Source organism: Sander vitreus, chromosome 2 (assembly GCF_031162955.1).
Source record: "Sander vitreus isolate 19-12246 chromosome 2, sanVit1, whole genome shotgun sequence".
In the NCBI taxonomy this organism is placed as follows: domain Eukaryota; kingdom Metazoa; phylum Chordata; class Actinopteri; order Perciformes; family Percidae; genus Sander; species Sander vitreus.
The window spans coordinates 28521433-28537934 of record NC_135856.1 but is presented as its reverse complement, the minus strand read 5'-3'; the positions used below and the strand labels follow the sequence as shown (position 1 = coordinate 28537934).

The window sequence follows — 16502 nt, the reverse complement described above, 5'->3', positions numbered from 1 at the left end:
TAGCAACATTTTTGTTAACTATGATGACTTTAGGGCTTCATTTTCGCTAACTAATGCTAACGAAAACATCATAGTGAAATTAAAATTATTGTCATTTACCGTTTTCCTTTACTGAGAGACATGACGCTAGGACCTAACGACATCGATGCCGTCTAGCATCTACCATTTTAAAAAGGTCGCGTAGTGACGTCATATTCAGGCGACCCTTTGATGGTCAATAGCCATTAACGCGATAGCTACGTTACCGCGAAAAGCTCTTGTCTACACCGTTTTATTCGCTCGTTGTAAAAGGTAAGCCCTAACTGCACAAACTAAAGTTAAACAGAAATCAGTGGTATTGTGCGAAATCGACATCGAATGGCAAATTGACAAAAATAGCATTGGCATGCTGGCCAACGTTATCTAGCTCGCTAGCATTAGCTAAGTGGGCGGTCAGTGCTAAACATTAGCTAGCTAACTATGGTAGCTGTGTGTTTGTCGCAGTAACGTTACCTTCGTTCACCATAGGATGTGAGGACAAATTACGGGACTGCTGTATTAACGTTAGGCAATTTGTGTTTAATTGTAGACGAACTAAACTACTAATGCACACGTTGCTTATTTGTATCCGGAAGAGTTTCTTGTGTGACTTGAGCGTTAACGTTAGCTTGTTAACGTTAGTTAGTTGGCTAGCTAGCTGTCAGCAGAACATGCATGTCGATTAACGTTGCTAATATCATTCATTACACTTAATTTGATTGTATAATGCCAGTTATCTACCAGTTGTGCACAGACTAAACAAGTTTTTTATTTTTTACCTATCTGAAAGTCGTGACAGGATGGCTGCAGCGCATTGGGATGAGCGCCAGGCGTATGAGGAGCTGCTGTACTGGGACAGCCTGATACAAGAGGGCCACCGCCTCCACCCGCAAGATTTTGATAGGTAAACACTCACATTAAATCAAATATAAAATGACCCTGAGGTAAAAGCAAGGCCATTTAATTTCTATAGCACAATGGATTTTAAGTTCTTTACATCAAAATGCATACAACAAGTAACATGTACAGGAGAATACAACAATACCTTTTTTTTTTTATAATTTTAGTTCAATCACAACAATAATATAAAGGAGAAAACGCTACTACACACACAGAAATGTATCATAAATCGGAGAAAATAAGAATTTGCTGTTTGCATTTAAATGTGAGTACCAGTGAAGTGGCAGGTAAGGTTAGTTTGACACTGAGCTGATCAGTAAACGGTATATACAATTTTATTAAATGCAGAATTATATAATGAAGCACTGTGAGTAGATCAAGCCTTATATGGTTCTGCTAACCGTTGAAAAATGCTGATTGTCGTGTTACTACGTTGTTGTAGCACCTGCTTCTGACTTGAAAACTGGAGTTGTTTTCAGAGCTGTCGTCATTTTATTTCCTTCCTCCAGGTACGAGGATCTGCGTTACTGGTATGACTGTCTGTGCTATGAGGAGGAGCTGAGACAATACCATGATTACATCACTGCTATCGAGGAGATAGAGGGTGAACGGCACCATGAGGTTGTTGTTGTTTTACTTGCTAAGTTGTCCCCCAATGACTTGATAATCCATAGGCTTTTTTATTTGAGTCATTTAACCCACTTCTTCAATCCTCCACATTAAGACTGAACATCTAATGTTTTCCAGTTTCTTTTGTACTTTAAAAAGATTGCTTTTCCTCTTGCATGGAAGCTCTATCTGGTGCATGTTTCTTTTTCCAAGTTTTTTTTTTTAAATCATGTACTTCCTTACTATTTCTATTATACTTCTCAATTCTATTTTTGCTTTACATGTTCTATGATATCTTAGTAGCAATAACCTGAATTAAGACTGCCGTTACTGCTTTTAATGACTACTTGTAATAATCTATTTATTACAAAAAATGTCTTAATAAATGATTACAGTGTATAAACTAAAGGTACATTTGCTCACCTCTATACTGTGTTCTTTTCTCCAAAATAAACCTCACTTAGTCTGATTTCCATATTAAGGAACCTGTGGCCCCACGGGTGCACATGGGGCCATATGAGCGGCACACGATGGCCAAACACTCTGAAGTTTATCCTTCACCAGAGGAGCTGGATGCAGTACAGACAATCATCTCCAGTGTGGAGTGTGCCCTCAAGATTGTGTCTGACCAGATGGATACTCCGCAAGATAACCAGGGAAATACAGAGACGGGGAGGTGAGCGAGGTGTCTAAATGGCGTTTGTCCCAATGATTTAAAAAGTATACAGAGTGGCGTTTAAAATTTGTCTTTTAACTCAACACTTTTTCCTCTTTTATAAAAAATAATGAAATTGTTGTGATTTCCTCTTCACAGTGCAAGCAGTGATTCACAAGAGCGCGTCCTGCGTGGGGTTATGAGGGTCGGTCTGGTGGCCAAGGGACTCCTGCTGACGGGAGACAAGGACCTGGAGCTAGTGCTGCTTTGCTCCAAAAAGCCTACCATCACCCTGCTTAATCAAGTGGCTGAAAAGTTAACTGAACAATTAGAGGTAGAATTGAGTACCTACAGTTGTTTTGTGTCATTCTCCATTAAAATGTCGCAGAATTAGGAAAGCAAAAAAGGAATCTTAATATCCAAGAAACAACAACAAAAACCTAACATTTTCTTTCCCTTTTTAATAGGCAAGTTCAGCGGGGATTTATACAGTAAGCCAGTGTCCAGGGGATGCAGCCCTTGTTGTGAATAGCACTGAGTCGGCCCTGACTCTCACTATCCACCTGACATCGCCTCTTGTCAGGACGGTGCAAGAGAGTAAAACAGCAGAAGAAGGTACGTATGTTGGTCCAGTCTCCAACATCAGCTACCACAGGCCTGATCTGTGTGTTCTCAGTATGCAGACACTGTACTGCTCCACTGATCTGTAGCTCTGCACTGACAACTGAAACGCCACACACGTCCATCTTCTTCTCATTAACCTTCAGTGGAGCTTGTACAGTGACTGTCTCAGACCGATGCCTGTGAACAACCAATGAATGTTGGCTCTTCACTGCCTCGAGAGTCCTGGCGTCGATTTGGGACAAACTGGCGCTTGCCAGCACTATATTCGCTCTGTAGTCGCTGATACACTCTGCACATGTTGTTAACAATGCCACAGTCATAAAAAAAAAAAAAATGTTTTACTCATGTTGAATTGTTTTCATGTTTTAAAGTGAAGGCTTTTCAAGAATAACAAGCTAAAGCGCGTATTGCATGTACTTGATGCTGAACATGTACATTTGGCACCAGCTGCAGCAAAACTGATAATAATTTATAAAACAGAGAATGGGGACATTTCTATGGCTTCTCATGGAATCATTTAAATTCAACCAGACAGGACAAAAGTAGTAAAAACTAAATCACGGTTGTTGGTTTATAGATGAATGTGTTTGGTTAGTGGAGTTTTTTTTGAGCTTCTGTGTTGATCAGCATGAGCTGTATTTACATGGGAGTCTAAAGTTTTAATGATGGGAGTGCTTAAGCCCCACATACAGAACCATACCGCTCTCAGTGCAGTTTTAGTGCATTTACTACAGTGCACACTGGGGCTGCACTTAAAATAGTGTAATAATTGTGATACTGATTTTAGCATCCACAATCATTCAGACTTGATCATTTGCAGCCCTGACTCTGAGTTTGAAGGGCTTACACTGGTGCATCACATTAGGTGCTCCCTATTCACAGGTCAACTTTATCAGGAGTAGTGTTCCACAAAAGAACAATGGTTAGCATAATGTTAAGAGCTGTTGATACAAATATGTTTTTTAAATTAACTGTAAACTATAGCTGTTTATTTTTTTATATTCGAATAATATTCAAATATTAAATATTTTCCACAGCGACAAACACAAATCAGCAGAAAACTGTAGTGAAACATTATCTAACAAGTGTAGTGAAGCGGCTCTGTTGTAAAGGCTAACGGTGCTCGGTTAGCACAATGACATTGTGTTAGAAAGCACAGCCAACGATTTGAAAACGATCGAAACTAAGCAACAATAGTGTTAGCCACGATGCTAACAGCATTGATAACTAAGCCAAATGTTGCTGCCACTACTATTTGTAGGTAAGGTAATATATGAAGTTGAAGCCAACTCTGAAAGCTGTAGGGAAGCTAACATTAACTTTAGCTGTCTCCATGAAGCTCCCAGCTAAGTTCCTGTAACTCGCGACGCAGTTAGGAAACCAGAACGAGCTAACCATTGATAACAAGCATTTTGGCTTGGTGGATGTCGATTTTTAAAGTCATGTTAAAGCCTGTCACGCCCCCTGTAGTAACGTTAGTTGGTACGTAATGTTAGCTCACAATGCCTTGTTTCTCACTCCAGTAACTTATTGTTCATCAGACATGAGATGAGGGAGATTAGCTTACGTTAGCCAACCTATTAATTAACAAAAATCACATTTGAATAGTAATTTCAGCATTTGACTAGTATAGATTTTTTTATTATTCAAATTATATTCGACTTTCGGAATTCTTTCCAACAGCCCTAGTGTAAACTTATTGTCCCATTAGCGACCGAGCTAACTATTTGCCAACTGACCCTTAGCAAACCCATTACCTCAGACAGCTTTATTTTCTCTTTTCAACACCTTAATTTCAATAACTTTGTTATTGAATGGGAGGATGTGCAGTGGTGATGAACACAATGCTGGTAAACGAAACCGTGGCGAGAAATGGAGAGAAGCTGCAGGAGTTATTGTGACTGAGCTAATGATAAGATTTGGTAGGCTACAGCTGTTCTTTCAGTGTGTCAGATACACATTGAATTAAAATATAAGTAAATATAAGTATTGGATCTGACCCGATATAACGGATACCCAATAAAAAAGGACATTACTTTGGTGACATTATTAGTATTATGGAATCTTATTATATTTACTGGTGTGTTGAGCTTTAAGAACAATCTGTCAATCGTACTTTTACTTAAAAGATTTGACCATTTTTAATATGCAACTCAATAGTTCAGATTTCCTAGGTAAGGATGCGCTGTGTCGATAATTATCAGTTCAGTATATATGCCATTATAATTTTGGCTTTTATCGTGCAGCCCTGTTGCAAGCATACGTTACTGTTGGCTATTTGTTTTTCAGTTTTTAATCTGTCCTGTAACTCATTCAGCCGTTCGTTTTGGTGCAGGATGGAAATCAACTTGCAGAAGCTTAAAAACTGCTGAGGTTAGATTAGTTGAATTGGATCTGTAGTGTAGAAAATGAGCTAAAACTTGCACAAAGCTGGTATGGCCCATTTGTTTTTGATTTTTCACAAGGCCAGTTAAAGCCACTTTTAGATCAGGGACTCCCATCAGTTTTGCTGCAGTGTGGGGCTGACGTGAAGATTCTCTAAATGCTTGTGATTTTCAATTGATTGCCTTTTAGTTTGTCAAGTTTTTTAGGGACGCTGGACCTTTGACCAACTGGACATACTGTCTCAGGAGGGGGGGAAGCAGCAAACCCAAGCCGAGGGATAGGGGGTATTTATTGTAGTTTACACAGTGCACACATTAACAACATGCTATGTCATTTTGTAAGTACTACTGTGTCTTTATGACATTCTTCCACTTTCACACACTGTGGAAAGGTTAACTGGCGTCTGTGACAGATGACTGTTATGCTTGTTGGGACCATAGATTTATACATTAGGTACCTGGGACCCCCTTTCCCTGCTGCTGCTGGTTTGGGGAACGCTGCTACTCCCTGAGCTGCAAGACAGATCCGACCCCCTTGGTCAAACTGTACCTTTTCTTCTTACCCCACCTCGTCAATAGAAACGCAAACAGTCAACGATCCGCCGGACGTTCTGGACAGGCAGAAATGCCTAACTGCCTTGGCGTCTCTCCGCCACGCCAAGTGGTTCCAGGTTTGCATTCACGTCCTTATTTGTACATAAGGTTGAACTGTTTCTTTGAATGGTCTCTCTTTATTATCCATTTAGAGATAGTAACAGTTTTAAAATGTGCTCTCAGTTGTTGTTGTAGTTTTCTATAATCTTATCAAAGGGGAAAGTCTCTTCAACTCCAGAGTTTTACTTGGTAACTCATAAAGAGTGATCTGCTGATCCATACCAATGTCACATTTGGATGATTGGTATTAACACCAGTATATACTTTGATTTATCCAAATGTCCTCTGTCAGGCTGGGCTCTCTCAATATCAACTGTTGTGCAGTTTCTCCTATTGACCACAACAAACAGCATTTGGACAAAAATGTGTGATAATATGTATTAATATGTATCAGTTGTTGATTTGAAGATGGCTCAGTTCTGACCTGCCTGTGCTTTGTTTTCTGGGTCATTTGTGGAACCTCAAGGCACAGGGTTGAGCTGACATCCGAGGCGGCAACACCTCACACTGAACTGCCTTTTGTTTGTGTCTCCAGGCCAAAGTCATAGACCTGAGTTCTGCCGTTGTCGTGATCCGGATCATGAGAGACTTGTGTAACCGTGTTCCTACCTGGACGCCACTCTCAGGATGGGTGAGGAATCTCTGGTTGCACATGTTGCAGCTAAGAGGAAGTTGTGTACAAACCAGCCTCATTTTTGGCAGCTTCTCTTTAGCTCTTTGATTGTTGGCGCTTGATAGGTAGTGTCGTTACTTTGTGCTTTCATCTCCACATAGCCTCTTGAACTGCTGGTAGAGAAGGCTCTTGTTACATCTGAGAGACCAATGGGAGCAGGCGAGTCATTGCGCCGGGTTTTGGAGTGTGTTGCATCTGGAATGCTCTTGGAAGGTAAACTTTTTATTGAGTTGTCAAACCAGCATGCATGTTCATACACTGACAATAACATTAATGCACTACTTTAACTTACTGTGCAAAGATGGCCCCGGATTAAAAGATCCATGTGAGAAGGAAGCAGTCGACGCCACTGAATGTCTGACTCCGCAGCAGCGTGAAGACATCACGCAGAGTGCTCAGGTAAGATGAGTATGCTAATACATGTAGGCCAAATACCGGTCTCAAAGTATACCGCGGTTTGAAAAAGTCAAGGTTTCAAAACCCCTAACATTTTCCGTTAAACCGTTGCTAAGGTATGAGCTGTTTTTTTTTAATTTATTTATTTTTAATGAGTGGTCAAGGAGAGAAACTGCAGTTTAGTAATCCATCTCCCTGCCAGTGTGCAGTGTGTTTTTAAAAATAAAATACATTGTGTAAAATGGAAAAAAAAAAAAAAAGTTTTTTACTCAGACATTTAAAAAAAAAAAAACTAACATTTTAGAGCTGTAATTGCAATACCGTGATATTTCTGCTGAAGGTTATCATACCGTCAGAATCGTATACCGACCCATGCCTAAATACATGCACCTAAGCACACTCAGGATTTTGACCTAACTTTTACATTTTCCATTTAGTTTGCCCTAAGGCTGTGTGCATTTGGACAAATGCACAAGGTGTTGGGGATGGACTTAAAACCTCTAAAGCCACGGAAATCAATGGGTGCAGGCAGCAAAGGTGGCTCAGGTATCTAATGATCCTTTCCTCTTTTCTGTGCAGTTCAGTAAAAATCTTTCATGAAGCGATGTGTTCTCAGACTTGTTTCTGCTGTTTCATGCAGCCCAGATACCACCTGCAGGGCAGTTCAACCTGCCTGCTAAGAGATCGTACACAGAGGTAGAGAAAGAAGAAGATGAGGAGGAGCCCCAGCTCAACAGCAAACAGAGGAAGTTTCTCAAGTTCCAGAAGCGCTTTCAGAGAAAATCATGTTAGTAAAGACTATCCAAGGCCCCGGTATAGGCTGAGCCTTTTTACTGTTAAATGAACTGTAGATATTTTATAAAGACTGTATATAAAGAAAGTGGCTTGACAGCTCCCCAAAAGTAAAGCCAAAACATCTCGATCATCCCCTGATAGCTGGCTGCAGTAAAGGGTGTAAACCCTGCCCCCTCCAGGACATTGGCCACACTAAAAAAACAAAGTGCATGTCAAATAAATGTTTCCCAAAGATGGTTTCTGTTAATTTAGGTAGTTCTTATCGCACTGATGATTGTTATGATCATTTTTCTGATGACCTTGGTTTTTATTAATAATTTAATGCTATAAAAACGGGGTATAACATGAGTCATGATTTCTAGCTATGATTGACTCGCAATTGGCGGGGTGGGTGTATTGGTGGCTCCATCGCCCGATCACTACCGCGCAGATTCGTGCTCCAAAATAGAACATGGCAGCGCCTGCATCCAGGATATTTTGGCTTTACTTTTGTACAGTGGGAGGGAGTGGAGACGAGTCATCCATCTTTAGATACAGTCTTTACCTTGAACTTCATGACACAACTTGACCCTGTCCATTGTACAGGTGTTATAATACACAGCTGTATGTTGTCAATTCAACGGGGCTTATTTAAAGAAACACTGAGTTCAGTTGGAGTCCTGGCTCTTTCTATTTTCCATCTAATTTAATGTTAATTGTGACAGTACAATACATTTTTTTTTACATGCATCCTCATGCCCTGATATGACAGTTTATTATGTACACTTAGCTAAATCTAATGCAACCTTATATCTGTACCTAATAAATTGCCAACACAATCTAACTATAAAGTGTGTGTGTGTGTGTGTGTGTGTGTGTGTGTGTGTGTGTGTGTGTCCGTCTCCTTCGCATAGCTCGAGAACCGTTCATCCAAACTATTTCACACCCAAGGAAGTGCAGTGTAGCATCTGCATGCATTATATTTTAATGAAAAGCGTGAGTGCTTTTTGATAGTGCGTGTCATCCTTGCACCAGGGTCCATACTAATCTCTATATTGTTTCCAGTTAATGTGAGGTGACATGAAGCTTTTAAGAGACAACCAGGTGACTGCCTGAGTACTGATTAACTCTGTTGTGCGGAGCCAGCGCGTATGTGTGGTCGGAATGGTTTTGGATGCAGGCTGGAGTAGAACACACTGCGGGAGCAGGCTGTAATGGTCTGAAATCCAGCTTGTTTTTATTTCTTTAAACCAATCACAATTGTCCTGTGCAGCACTAAGCCCTGGATGTAGGGGAAGGGGAGGGACATGTCAGGCATTATCCCATTACATCTGGTGAGGTAGACTACATTGCAGCAAACTCTTCGCTTCAGCGATGTAACTCAGAATAAATGCTTTTGTTCCTGGGAATAGGCTGTTCCAAAATAGGTCAGCGTATAGGCCTACTCTAGCATTGCTAGGGGACGCAACTATGTCATAGCAGGTGTATTGCTGAGGATCCAAGGGAGTGCAGTGTAAAGTTTGAATGAGCGGTTCTCGAGAAAGCTGCAAACGGCAATACCTGAGGCCAAGCAATTGTACTCTTCAAATATTAAAGGATAGATTTGCATTTTTACAGCAACCTATAACAGTAACCCAATAGCATATTGCATCAATCACATAGTGTATTAGAACACAGCCTTAGTGTCAACAGTGCATATTTAGAGGTTAATGACAACATTGGACCCCTTGTGACACTGGACCCTAAACCTCAGGACAATTAGCCTTGACTGCTAATAGAAACTTGGTGTATTAATTAAAAAAAGGATCTTCTGTTAAAAAGACATGAAATGAGAAGAAGACATGTAATGAAATGAGAAAATTCTGCCGAATACCCACTTATTTTTGTTGGGTAAAGCACCACATTTGATTGCTCATATTTCTCTTTCTGCCTTTTCTCTACCCGTTCCTTTTCTCTGTAGTCACAGATGATTGCTCATATTTCTCTTTCTGCCTTTTCTCTACCCGTTCCTTTTCTCTGTAGTCACAGATGATTTCAGCATGAATGCCGTAATGCGTCTGAACCAGTACAGACCTGGCCTGGAATACCGACTTACATCTCAGACTGGTCCCGTTCATGAGCCGGTCTTCACAATGGCTGTGGACGTAAATGGGAAGACCTACGAGTCAACGGGGCCCTCCAAACGAGCTGCCAAGCTTAATGTAGCAACCAAGGCAAGATTCTTGTCTACATAAGTTGCTTTAGTAGTGTAGCGCAATAGTAGCAATTATTAATGATCAATAATCAATTTATACCCAAAATATATAACGGTAACTAATACCTCAAAATGATGCATCATAAACACATACATTTGTACCACAGATGGAGAGTGATGGCTCTCAACTTCAGCTATCAGAATGAGTTTATCTTCAATAACGGCATTTAAACTTAATTTGAGTCTTTGTAAAGATTGGATATAAGGACTCTAAGCTGTAGTCCTATATCACTAAACGTCTAAAGGTAATCAAAGTGGTCATCACGCTTTTGTCCTGCAGGCCCAAAGAGATGTAAAAACAAGCAAGACAGCATCCTTTGTCCTTACACCACAATGTATGCTATTCTATATTCAGAAGTGTGGTGCTTCCCATGTGATCACATTTCATTAGGTCAACCTGCCTTAAGACATCAGATGCTGTTCTATAACTATACACAATGCATTCTGTGTCTCTCTGGTCTGTAAACAACTTTGGTATTTCTTTCCCAGATTTAATGCATTGACATTATTTAACACCTAGAACATATGCCTGTCTTCATTGTTGACCGTTTGTCTTCACCGTTACAGCCCACACTAAGCATGTGAATGAAGGAAGAGTTGTTAATGTTTTGACTTTTGTAATCAACAGGCCCTGCAGGATCTCGGTCTTCCGACAGGCTCAGAATCTAAAGCAGAGACCATTAGTGATGTTGAAGGTACCCAGGAATTAGTAAAAGCTGCTAGCACGGCCTCTACTACATCAGACGACGTATGTACCTCAGGTTCCTCCCTTTCATAGTGGTGTATTTAGAAGCCTCTTTAAAAAAACAAAAAAGCCCATGCAATAAAGCCGTCTCAGCATTTGCTTTCCTCCAGTGAGAAAACAAAAACTGAGATGTTCTAAAAAAAAAAAAAAAAAATAAGCGTTTGTAGTCAGGTGCGTTTAACGGCCATTGTTTGTCTATTTGCTATGAACAGAGCGGTCAGGGTCCTATCTTAACCAAACATGGCAAGAACCCTGTGATGGAGCTGAATGAGAAGCGCCGCAGTCTGAAGTATGCGTTGTCTGCAGAGACGGGGGGCTCCCATGAAAAGTGCTTTGTCATGGAGGTGAGTCAGCAGTATCGTATGCACAGGCTACCCGCGAGGTCTTGAAAGTCTTAAATTCAATATTCTAAAAATAAGGCCTTAAAAGTCTTAAATTTCGTTCACAAAGTATAACATTTCATTAAACGTCCAGTGTGTAACATGTTTAGTTCATTATCAATATCTGTGTTGCCCGTTCACAAACTTGTCCTTTTTTATGAATATTTACCACCACCGTCAATTCCAAATATTCCTTTTGGCTTGAAATTTGACATTTGCATTTGCGTGAACTGGGGTAGACGTTCCATATTCATGCGCCATCTTGAAATACGTTAGCCGGTAAGGGGCATACAGGACATACTGTATCGTAGCTTCCCGGCCCCGGCAAGTTTGAAGAAGGAAACCTGGAGGACCACACGTATTCAAAATCCAAATTTCAGGAACAGGAGTGTTCTTCACCCAGAAAAAGAAAAAGGATATTGGAAAGAGCAAGAGACCGGCTTTTTGAAGCGTGAAGGCTACCGTAGCTGTAATACGTACTTTGAGCTGCGTGGTGCGAGAGAGCTGATTGCGATATATGATCTCAACGCTAGATGGGAGAACTTTCTACACATTGGACCTTTAACAAAGGTCTTAAATTAATTCTTGTCCTTTCGTAGGATTAAATAAATACCCTAACATCATAAATAAATGCTTTGTGTGTGACTTTACAATTTACCCCGTGTGACTTGGATGTTAAATACGACAGTACAGGTACTGTTGACGTCAGTGTTTTACTTTACGCTCTTGACTGTGGATTGTGCGCGACGGTCCACATCCACGACGTTCCACTTCCGGGATTGCTCGAGTGCCGCAGGAAATTCCGCCGGATGCATGTATTTTAGCTGATGTCAGTTTTCTTCCGCTTCCTTTGTGTTGTAATTTTAAACTCCAGTGGATTTCTGAGGACTATGGTTAACTGCTCCTCAGATCTCTGCAGGGTAAATCCAGACAGCTAGCTAGACTATCTGTCCAATCTGAGTTTTCTCTCGCACGACTAAACTTTACAACTTACACATGTTCCACCAAAACAAGTTCCTTCCCGAGGCTATTTTGCAGCGGTTCCATGCGAGCGCTTAGCGCCACCCATGACGATTGTGACTGGTTTAAAGAAATGCCAATGAACCAGAGCACGTTTTTCTCCCATCTTGGAATTCTGTGTGGACTTCCCAAACCTTCCTCCGCAGCACCTTGGAGGATGGTCTGGCAAAGCGAGACTACTAACAAGCTAACGTTAGCTCGTCGGTTAGAATGGGCATGTGTCTGAAGGTCTGGCCACAGATGCGGACCAGTTGGCGGACGAGGCGGAGGGCCACGGGACTGAGGTTAGCACAACAAGCGGATCGGTGGGTGAGTCAGTCTAGCGCTAATGAAACGGCGGAGCTGGAAGACCCGCCTGCAGGTTCCTGATCAGCTAGCAACGGAGAGAGGGCTGTGTATGACGAGGACGGTGTCGGCGGGGCTCCACCTTTTGTAGGGTACGTTGGAAACAGGCACGCACATTTGCCATCACCCAGGGTGAGAAAACGAAACAAACCGGAGCCCAACTCTCTATCCACCGCTGCTTTCAAGCAGCCTTTTGATGCAAAAGCAGAACGGGATGAAACAATCACTGAAGCAATAGGCATTTGCATATTATATTATATTGTTTGATAGCATAAGAGCTCTTCATGCAACAAATACTTTATCTTATGTTATTAGAGTACACACCTTACAAAGCTATTAATTATGAGTGTTATAATATGTTTTATTCAATTCAGGTTACGTTACATAGTAAATAATTCTTTTCTCAGGCCTAAAATCCACACTGATTTCCCATTATATGGCCGTGAAGTTGGCTTTAAATTTCATCCTAGGTGGTATTAAAAAGGTCTTAAAAAGACTTAATTTAACTTGAAGAATCCTGGGGGTACCCTGTATGCAAGAAACAAGACTAAAAAGATAGTCAAAAGGTTTCTGTTGTCTGTTTTTGCTTTCCTAGTGTCTAGTGAACACAAGTCCACTAGATGTTCAGAAGTGTTACAGCGTCTAACTTTGCTGACTCTTATACCTCTTTCACACCAATGACCTGGGTTCAACCCTTCTTTTGGGAATTCAAACCAAGCCAGTCAACATGGGTATATCCCTGGTCATGACAATTCAGAAATGACCTGGGTCACAACCCTGGAGCAATGCATAACAATTTACACGTCATATTCAGTGAACAGCTAACTTGTTACATACTCCAGTCCAGCTACGTACAGTACACCACCAGAAATAATGTTTTGTAGGTACTTGAATTTGTCATTGTGCTGTAGAGAGACAGCGAAATAAAGCATATTTTATGATTGATATCAATAAAAGTAAAGTTGGGCTTTGCTGTCAGCTTCACAACTTCAATTTTTTTTTTAAAAGACAGAGGGCAGAAAAGGAGAGATTTGCGCGACCCAGCAGCCGCACTGGACTGCAGGCTAGAGAAGTGTCTAGAGTCTCGTGAGTGAGAGGGGCGGTGATGAGAGAATTAAAATCAACTTTTTTTCTTTTCTTTTTTTTTTTAATACCTTTTAGGTTCTACTCCTGTGATTTTACAGGTAGTTTTGCCTGTAAAACTCTGTTACCATTCTGCAAAAGTTGACTTGCGGAGTCAACTTTGGAGACGGACATCCGGGCACGCTGTCAGCCATCTGAGACCGCTCCACTCTGCTGTAGTTGAAACTGCCTGCGAAAACCCAGCGTAGAGCACAGTGAGGCGAAAACCCAGCGTAGAGCACAGTGAGACAAAAACGATGTTGTTGTTTTTGTTTTTTCAAAGTATGCGGCGATCAATTTGAATCATGCGAATCATTTCAATCCACATTGAAATCAACCCAAGTCCTACCCTGATCCAACCCACCTCGGGACCTGGGTTGCGAGGCCGAGACGATCGATGAGAGTTAACTCATTCAAACACACAGTCGACCTTGGTTCAACCCTGGAGCCCTGGGTGTGAAATTGCTATTTGTAGAAGAATCATATAAGAATAAACACTGATAGAAAGCAATGCATGTCTGTTTTAAAAGGGTACAAATGTTGATGCGTTACCTTTTTTTTTTTTTTTCCTGTGTAGGTGGAGGTTGATGGGCAGAAGTTTAAAGGGAGAGGCTCTAATAAGAAGGAAGCAAAGGCCTACGCTGCCCTCGCTGCTCTGGAGAAGCTGTTTCCGGAAGACGGAGATGAAGAGTCAAACACCAACAGAAATTCTAGTTTTCCAAAGAAGAAGGTCACCTACACCGACATGGTAAGTTATCTAGTTAAGGATGTGATCTATGGTTTATCTAGGTAATATTGCTGACCAGTCAGGTTGCATTTTCATTAGAGTGTACATGATACAAGGTTTTATATAATTGTATATATGTTAATAAAACATTTTAGTTCCTCAGTTAACCTTAAGAAATTCATGCTCACTTAGGGAGTTACTTCTTTTTATCTTCATATATAAATACATCTCTGACACATTAGGCACTGCATGCACATCTGCACAAAAGCATACTCTCTTGCCTAAAAGCATTTGCCCTAACATCAAATCTTCTGCCATTTCCTGCTCAACAGCACATCCCAGGGTTCGGCACTATCCGTGGCATTCCTTCAGACTCTGGGCCTCGTGGTTGGGGTCCCAACAGAGGTCGAGGCAGGGGCCGAGGCAAACCGTATTCTTCAGGACCCAGCTATAACAAAAGTAAATACTTTTACACTCACGAGGTGTCAGACTTACAAAGAAAATATAAGATTCTTTTAAATACACTTAACATTCTTTTCTTTATTTTAAAAGCCAACTATAGTTATGAGGGCGGCACTGGCACAGGCTATCGTAAGTAAACCCTTTTCACTAAAATACACTATAGATTCCTCTGTAGTCGCCTTAATGTTAGTAGTAAAAGTCAACATTTTTATGCTGTTCATATATAGCTTGACTCGAGTTATACTGCTGTAGGTTTCTCTTGAGATTGGTCCGTTTTTAGTTTGTTCCAAGCATGCACAGAACTGATTTTACATAGCAGTGAGGTTGCTCTCGTTTTATCTGTCTTTTAGATAAGCTGTATGATAATAATGCAGCCAGCACCACAGCCCAAGCCCCTGACACCACTGGATCCGGCAGCAACATTGGCTACGGCACCTTTTATCCGGAGGGCAGCGGCTCCACCTACGCCTCCCCACCCGTCTCCAGCGCCGACTTCAGCACCACAAAGGGAGAAAGCTACCAGTCAATGCCGCCTCCCACCGACCAGGAGAGCCCCTACAGCTACGGGTATGGAGACGAGAAGAAGAAGATGCTCACCCAAAGTCAGGCTGAGGGCCAGGGAGGAGACTACTCTATGTACAGCACGGCTTACCCTAGCTCGGTGACGGGTGGCCAAATGTATAATAATTATGGTGAGTAAAATTCCCCCCTGCAATCATATACATCTACTTGTCTCTTCCTGCTAGTGCTTTTTAAATACTGACATAAAAAAAAATTCCTTGCTGCATTTATGTCCTGTTTCAAAATCCTGTTTCAGAAAATGCATCCGATACAATAAATAATGCCTTCTGTTTTGATCTCACTCCACAGACTGGGGGAACCAGCAAGGGTATGACACGAACCAAGGCTACACAGGGCAAAGCCAGAGCTTCGGAGGACAAAGCCAGAGCTTCGGAGGACAAAACCAGAGCTTCGGAGGACAAAACCAGAGCTTCGGAGCTCCAAACCAGGGCTCATACTCTGGATACAGCAACATGAATTACTAACCATCACATTGTGTGCGACCATTCTCACCTCACTATCTTTTGAATCTGTCTCTGTCTACTCTTGATGATGATCCTGGGTTAGTACTTCTGCTTGTGTTGTCTCTGAAACTGGATTTTGTTTTTTGTGTTTTCACCTAACTTGTTAGTTCTTGGACATATGGTAACAGTTGTAGGTGACAGATGCAGACTTATCTTTTGATTTATCTGTTTACGTTTTTTCTGCAGCATCCTTCATCATGCCTGTGTTGACATGAGTGTAAAAAAAAAAAACATACATGGTTTATCATTATGTTTTGTTTCTAGGGTCGTGTTTTTTTAATCTAGTGTACTGGTTCTGTATCAGTATGTTGTGGTCTTTATTTGAAGCCGCTTGTAGGTTTGAACTGAAGAATTATTCCTGTCACATAAACTGCTCTAATCTTTCTTGTAAAATAAACAACTCTTATTTTGGAGCAAAGATTCTTACCATCAGTTTGCTAATTCATAGACAAATACAAAGTTTCTAACGTTGAGTATTTAGAGCTTTTTTGTCTTTTCAGTTACTGTGATGGATGGAGCTCTGATATTGAATGTCACAGTTCAGGTCAGAGTTGGGCTACTGTTTGTTGGATTATGAATTATGTCTTCAAAGCAATGAAGGTGGGTCGATTTGAGCTTCCCTTAAAAATGACAAAGATATTCCTCACATCAGTGTTACTGGGAATGTTTTGCAAC

At 41.1% G+C, this 16502-nt stretch overlaps 1 protein-coding gene and 1 non-coding gene across 3 annotated transcripts; one reads left to right on the top strand and one right to left on the bottom strand.

The window, feature by feature from the left end:
- Window positions 1-183: 183 nt before the first annotated feature.
- On the top strand, window positions 184-16253 carry LOC144526766 (interleukin enhancer-binding factor 3-like). Of its 2 annotated transcripts, none has more exons than XM_078264427.1 (20): window positions 184-291; window positions 809-922; window positions 1428-1539; window positions 2010-2203; window positions 2342-2516; window positions 2650-2797; window positions 5770-5861; window positions 6380-6475; window positions 6619-6730; window positions 6819-6916; window positions 7351-7459; window positions 7554-7700; window positions 9710-9900; window positions 10570-10689; window positions 10899-11030; window positions 14131-14301; window positions 14613-14739; window positions 14833-14871; window positions 15093-15434; window positions 15613-16253. In XM_078264427.1, exons 2-20 carry the CDS (start codon window positions 819-821, stop codon window positions 15786-15788), a joined length of 2685 nt encoding a protein of 894 aa, XP_078120553.1. In that variant the 5' UTR covers window positions 184-291; window positions 809-818; the 3' UTR covers window positions 15789-16253. The 2 variants fall into 2 exon arrangements, with proteins under 2 accessions (XP_078120553.1, XP_078120544.1); XM_078264418.1 differs by having other exon boundaries at window positions 1992-2203.
- LOC144512034 (U6 spliceosomal RNA) lies at window positions 8677-8785 on the bottom strand. The gene has a single exon (XR_013500951.1). It is a non-coding gene; the product is annotated as a U6 spliceosomal RNA (small nuclear RNA).
- Window positions 16254-16502: the final 249 nt, after the last annotated feature.